The sequence below is a fragment of the Hibiscus syriacus genome, unplaced genomic scaffold (assembly GCF_006381635.1).
Source record: "Hibiscus syriacus cultivar Baekdansim isolate YM2019G1 unplaced genomic scaffold, ASM638163v2 tig00004988_pilon, whole genome shotgun sequence".
NCBI classification, from domain to species: domain Eukaryota; kingdom Viridiplantae; phylum Streptophyta; class Magnoliopsida; order Malvales; family Malvaceae; genus Hibiscus; species Hibiscus syriacus.
The window spans coordinates 1-6731 of record NW_024062038.1 but is presented as its reverse complement, the minus strand read 5'-3'; the positions used below and the strand labels follow the sequence as shown (position 1 = coordinate 6731).

The 6731-nt window shown below is 37.0% G+C and overlaps 1 protein-coding gene across 1 annotated transcript; it reads left to right on the top strand.

Moving 5' to 3' along the window:
* The first annotated feature begins 464 nt into the window (after positions 1-464).
* Positions 465-5573, top strand: LOC120198889 (fe-S cluster assembly factor HCF101, chloroplastic-like). Its single transcript, XM_039200133.1, has 15 exons — positions 465-608; positions 713-853; positions 1475-1614; positions 1707-1757; positions 2225-2380; positions 2557-2700; positions 2773-2915; positions 3051-3120; positions 3266-3361; positions 3592-3681; positions 3854-3907; positions 4325-4448; positions 4549-4673; positions 5026-5148; positions 5363-5573. Exons 1-15 carry the CDS (start codon positions 539-541, stop codon positions 5435-5437), a joined length of 1602 nt encoding a protein of 533 aa, XP_039056064.1. The 5' UTR covers positions 465-538; the 3' UTR covers positions 5438-5573.
* The last annotated feature ends 1158 nt before the right edge of the window (positions 5574-6731 follow it).

Below are 6731 nucleotides of genomic sequence, written 5' to 3'. Positions count from 1 at the left end.
TGATTATTTTTTAATAACCAGGTTACATCATGCCCCTCTCTCATTGTCTTTTCATACTGGAATTTGAACGATTCTTGAGTATGCACTGCATCCAAGATATCATATTTCAGCACCCTTTACCTCTATTACAATAGGTACTTGTGTTGCGAGAACCTCTTTTAAGGGAGCGGATTTTGGTTCATACCAAGAAAAGCAGACTTACGGATTGCATCTTTGAGGGGACGACGGTACCTTGAGTGTAAGCCGGATATGGTGTTTAATAAATCAACGAAATTGAAGATGGGTTGTTAATGAATTCATTTAAGGCTAAACAGGTGGACTATTTTCCAAATCTTGTATTCCACACCAGTATGGGACGTGGGACAAGTCAGCAACTTGAAACTTTGTCGTTTGGTCTAGAAAGATTAGATTTTGAGCCATTAGTTTTTATCACTCGAGCAACTGAAACATGAGGCTAACAACTGCCGACCGCTAACCTCCTATGTTTTCTTTTTGCTAACGCTGGGGGGGAAAATTTCTCTTATTCAGTATCTCTAAAATGCAACTTCTTCACGCTCCATCGTGTCCCCGTCTCTGTTTTCAAACTCCAAACCGAAATTCTAAAGGAGGTATTTTCTTCTTCTTTCAAGTTAAGCTTCATGTTGGTAACACTAACAGCTACTGAAACTATTTTCAGTTTTTCACTTGAAATTCTCTGTTTATTTTATTGTAGGACTGCTTTCACTTGGGAAATGTCTTCAACCGTCAACTGCCAACTGCTGCTTTCAGCCTCAAAAACCGGAAAGGTGGATGTGGGTATCGGATAAACGGTCCGTTTTTAGCTTCTTTGCACCCAAAGCTACCTCAGTTGATGGTAATGCTCCATTTCTTACCCAAAGCTAAAACCGGGAAGGAGAAAACTTTCTCGCTTTTCCTTTATTGTAAAAAATCCAACATGTGTAGTACATTTCTGTTCAAGCCGGGGGGATTTTTTTTAAGTTGAAAACATTGCCAGGAAGCATGATTATCTCTTTGGTTCTTCAAAATTTCGGAACGGCTTTGAAATGGATGATATTGCTGTTTTGCTTAATGTTATGTTTGAACGTAGTATTTTATTTGTGTTCATATTTCTTAAGATATTGACCCTTTTACTATTCGTTTTCTGGCAACCACCTTAAAAAATCTGTATCCTAAGTTTTGTAGCTGAAATATTGCAATTTTCACACTTGTAAAGCTTGAATGTCTTCATGCAAGGCATGCTTAATTTGTTTCTAAATTAAAGTCAAATAATTACTTTAATAAATAAAATATTTATGTCATCCTTTTGCGGTTAAATCTTTTCTTGTTAATTGCCCAGTCGCCATCTTTGCTGTTATTGCTTGCACAAAGATACCTTCCAACCCCATCTTTTTTGCCCCTAAAATTGCTGTTATTGTTTGAGGTGTCGGTTGGATTCCTATTTTGTCATCCAAATTTTAATTTTGGTTGATGGCAGCTAGTTCTTCTGCTGCAACTGGAACAGCTGAGGGTGACGTATTAAAAGCCTTGTCTCAAATCATTGATCCAGACTTTGGAACAGATATTGTCTCCTGTGGTTTTGTGAAAGACCTCCTCATTGATGAAGCTTCGGGAGAGGTCACTTCTATGTTTGAAGATTTCGTAAAATAACCTAAAAAAGAGTGAGGGGAAAAACACACCTGCTAAGAAGTTTCAACTTCACGTTTCAGGTTTCCTTCCGCTTGGAGCTTACGACACCAGCATGTCCAATCAAGGACATGGTAAATCACATAACCACCATTGTTTGATCAACAACTGACGTATGTTTGGAATGGTAGAGGACCTTTGTTTCACATATTCACTTAAAACTGACTTGTAAAATTTATGGTACTCTTTTGAAACATAAAACTTAATTAGGTTAGTTGGTTGATGCTTTTTGTATTTCCCTTTTTCCCCTCTATTCTTTTTGCTTTCTGTTAATTTTCTGCATGAAAGCAAAAACAATAAATAGTAAAAACATCAACTGGACAGAACGAACCTTAGTTTTCGTTTCCCTTTCTTGGTTGTCCATTATGCACATTGTTTTCTGTGGACATGTCTACACTATCCAGACTATTTTCCGGTAATGCATCTTCAATGATCAATGTTTTTATGTCTACCACCACACGCATTTACAAATGGAAATAGATATGGTCTTTTGGGATAATAGTGAAATGGCAAATCTAACAAGATTTTTGGTGCTCGACAGTTTGAGCAGCAAGCAAATGAGGTAGTGGCTAGGCTTCCATGGGTGAAGAAGGTCAGTGTGACCATGTCAGCACAACCAGCCAAACCTATTTTTGCAGGGGAACTTCCAGCTGGTCTGCGTAGAATTTCAAATATTGTGGCAGTTTCGAGTTGCAAGGTAAAATTTTTAGAATAATTTGGTTATTGTCTTTCTGAACTTTTTGGTGGGTAAATATGTTTTTGTCTGTGTGACCTTGTTGTCCATGTTATCTTTCCTCTAGCAACATAAAATAAGTAATGTTGAATCTGTTGTTTATTTTTTGTCATAACACCTGTTTGGGAAAAACTCTGTAGGGAGGTGTAGGAAAATCAACGGTTGCTGTAAATCTTGCGTATACTTTGGCTGGAATGGGAGCTAGAGTAGGTGTTTTTGATGCCGATGTTTATGGACCAAGTTTACCCACGATGGTCTCCCCTGAAAACCGATTGCTAGAGATGGTAATATTCAGAGCTTGAAATTTATTTTACTTGCACATAGGTGGTGTTCTGACTCTTTAAATTTTACTTCAGAACCCAGAAAAGAGAACAATCATTCCAACTGATTATTTAGGAGTCAAGTTGGTATCCTTCGGATTTGCTGGACGAGGTCGTGCAATAATGCGGGGTCCAATGGTTTCTGGGGTCATCGATCAGCTTCTGACAACTTCTGAGTGGTATGATGTGCTATGCTTTATCAATTTCCCCCCCATGAAATGCTTTAATGAATTTGCATATGTTTTCAGCTTGTTTGAATTCTTAACTCTGTGGAACCTATGCACTTCGAAAACCTGACTAATTCTACTTCGTAGGGGAGAGCTTGATTATCTTGTGATTGACATGCCTCCTGGAACTGGTGATATCCAGCTAACCCTATGCCAGGTTCTTTTCTATGGTCATCTTTCTTGCCCCTCCTATACCGTGTATCTTCTATATAAATTTTTATAAAAATGAAATTTTAATAATCGTCTTGTTATTGGCATGCCTCCTGGAACTGGTGTTTAATGTTGCTTAAAATGAATGCCAGGTAGTCCCGTTAACAGCTGCTGTTATTGTTACCACCCCTCAGAAGCTAGCGTTTATTGATGTTGCCAAAGGAGTTCGCATGTTTTCGAAACTTAAGGTTAGCCCTTTTTCTGTACAACTTAACCATACTTTACAAATAAGCTGATGAATATCAGACAGATTTCCTTTGATGCCTTGTAATCACTAAACTTTGAATCATTTCATACACCCTACTTGCTCTTATGTATAAGATACATTTCTGAAAATATAGTTTGCAATTTATCAGAAGGTAAAACCTTTCTTCTTGCCTCGAATATTCAAATATTGTGCCGTTGTTAATGCATGTAGGTGCCATGTGTTGCTGTGGTAGAAAATATGTGCCACTTTGATGCTGATGGCAAACGCTACTACCCATTTGGTCGAGGTTCAGGCTCTCAGGCATGCACCGTTTTCCAGAACTTAATTTTCATGCCTAATAGATAGTAACATAATTTATGGTGCTATACTCGGCTCGTTATTGGCATGTGTATTGGCATGTGTTTTGTGCACAAAATGAAGAAAAAAAGAAGAAAAACTGCATAACTGATTGATCATTTCACTGGCTTTGCAGGTTGTCCAGCAGTGTGGGATTCCTCATCTGTTTGATCTTCCCATTAGACCAACTGTATGTCCTATGATTTTTGTTCGAGTTTATCTAGTGCACTGTGACTTTCTGTTGCATACTTGAAACTGGTTCTGTTATTTATCGGTTAGAAAACATCATTGCATCAGCTTTTCCTCTGCACTTCCACGATGCATATCTAATAAGCTTTTCCAGAATATAATATGTGCCAAACACCCTTCTCTATGGTAGACAAATTTGAATTTAAGCATTTATTTTATCCTTCCATGAGTTTTAATCTTATCAAGCAAGCATTAAGATCCTTATGTGCAAAGTTTACAGATTAATAGATAATACCATTGATGTGCTTCTTTTAATCAAATCTTATTATCATTTACTAATAAGCATTTAAAAAAGAATGTGTTGAATTTGCTGGAAATCCTACTCAAGTTTATATTTCATTACATTTAATTTTTGCAGCTTTCCGCTTCTGGTGATAGCGGAACGCCAGAAGTGGTGGCTGATCCTCAAGGTGAAGTTGCCAAGACGTTTCAAGACCTTGGAGTGTGTGTTGTGCGACAGTGTGCCAAGATTCGCCAGCAAGGTACTTGCATTATCTTTTGCTTTCCCGATACTTTGTCCTTTTCAAGTTGCACTTGATGGAAGAAATGCGTATTTTTCCCCTTTATCCTCTTTGGTTTTAGTATCAACGGCAGTTACCTATGACAAATCTATCAAGGCCATAATGGTTAAGGTACCCGATTCAGAGGAAGAATTCCTTCTACATCCTGCAACAGTTAGACGGAATGACCGCTCAGCCCAAAGTGTGGTAAATATGTTTTTCCTTCTATATCTGTATGTTTTTCTACTATATATATTGTGCTTGTCTAAGGAATTATTTGCTTGTATGATGGTAGAAACTAGATAGTCCATAGATTAATCTAGATGGTAGAAGCAATCAAAATTCTTCGTTAGAACAGTGGACTGAAGATTTTCAGCCAATGAAGTGTTCCTTTCTAGCAATCTAAAAGCTATTCTCTAGACCATTTGAGTAATGATCAGAGCAAACAAATCGTTACTTGCTAAGAAGAAAAGTCTGCCCATGTGGTGGAACTCGGCTGTCACCAGAAGTTTGAACTCTCTCAACTTTTATTTCATCTTTTTTACTTGGTTTAAAACAGGATGAGTGGACAGGGGAGCAAAAGCTGCAGTATGGTGACATTCCAGAAGATATTGAACCCGAAGAAATTCGGCCTATGGGAAACTATGCCGTGTCCATTACGTGGCCCGATGGGTTTAGCCAGGTGATGCTTATTCCGTGTTTCCTTTGCCTTGGAGGACTGGGTTTTGTTACAGTTCTGCAAGTAATAGATATTAATATGAGGCAAGAAATTATGAATCTACTAACCTAATGCCAACATTAAGATAAACTCAAACATCGTTGCCTAGTTATGGAAGACTTAAACCTGAGAATGAAGTAAACATCAAATTTTTCTTAAAATTTCTGTCATCATGCAGATCGCACCATATGATCAGCTCCAGATGATAGAGCGTTTAGTTAATGCTCCTCAACCAACAGCCGTCCAGTCATGATTCCACCAAGCAGTGTAATGAAACTAAAGGGCAGACTTGGAGTACAGTTACCTCAATTTTAAAGCTACAACTTGAATACAATTTAGGCATACATGTATGGGACAAAAAAGTATTGAAATGTAATATTTCTCTTCAATAGTTGTATGTATACCATTTCATTTGTGAGAATAAGGAAGGGATTCCATGTGTCCAGTGAGAAAAAGAATCGACGTGGTAAGTTATGGTCTCTGCTAGTAACACTCTCTTCTCCTTTGAACAAATTAAATTGAAAATGTTACGGAATACGGTATCGGATAGAACAAAATTACTACTAATAATTTGAAAAAATAAAGATGAAGGTAAAGAATACACAAATTTTACGTAGAAAACCTTAAATATAGGGTAAAAACCACGGGCAAAAATAAAAGAATTTCACTATGTGAAAATAGAAATTACAATTTCTCTCGATCTAACAAGGAGAAAACAATAACAATTCTCTCTTGATAAAAATGAGAAAACAACTCTCAAGAAAACTCTTTAAGTTCACTAGTATTGGGAGAAAGCTAGAATGATTTAGGATGATTTTGAAGTTAAATGGGTTAGGGTATTTATAGTTGAAGCTTAATGACTAATCTTGTAAATACCTTAAAGTGTAGGGATTAAAATTGTAATTTTTCTATGTAAAAAATTCAACAAAATTTGCAGCCTAATTTTGACCAAATCAGCCGGCCCAACCAAATCAATCGACTACCATTTAATTTGACTTTAAACAATATCTCACTTGAAGATTTGATTGGAACAATCATATCTTCACACCATTCTTTCTACCTTGTTCCTATTTGATGTATTCCAATGCTCTTTGCCTCGATTCACCATGTACCAACTAACCACTCCCACTACTTGAGCAATGTCTGGCCTTGTGCATATCATAGCGAACATTAAACTTCCCACTGCTGATGCATACGGTACTCGAGACATCTCCATCCTCTCTTTTTAACTACTAGGACTCATACTGGAGGATAATTTGAAGTTAATTGGAAGAGGGATAGAAATTGGCTTACAATCTTGCATGTTGAATCGTGACAAGATCTTCTTCAAGTAATTTTTTTGTGAAAGTCAAATCTTCCTATTACTTCTGTCTCGGTGAATTTGTATCCCCAAAATCTTATTTGTTGATCCCAAGTCTTTCATTTCAAATTCCCTAGTCAGTTATGCCTTCAATTCTTCAATACGATCTTTTTTGGGTTCTACAACCAACATGTCATCCACATACAACAACAATATAACAAAATCGTTATCACCAAACCTCTTGAAA

Coding starts and splice junctions, on each gene's coding strand:
- LOC120198889 (XM_039200133.1), top strand. CDS start 539: ATGCAACTTCTTCACGCTCCATCGTGTCCCCGTCTCTGTTTTCAAACT. Junction 609..712: donor AAACCGAAATTCTAAAGGAG/GTATTTTCTTCT, acceptor ATTTTATTGTAG/GACTGCTTTCACTTGGGAAA. Junction 3,908..4,324: donor ATCTTCCCATTAGACCAACT/GTATGTCCTATG, acceptor TAATTTTTGCAG/CTTTCCGCTTCTGGTGATAG.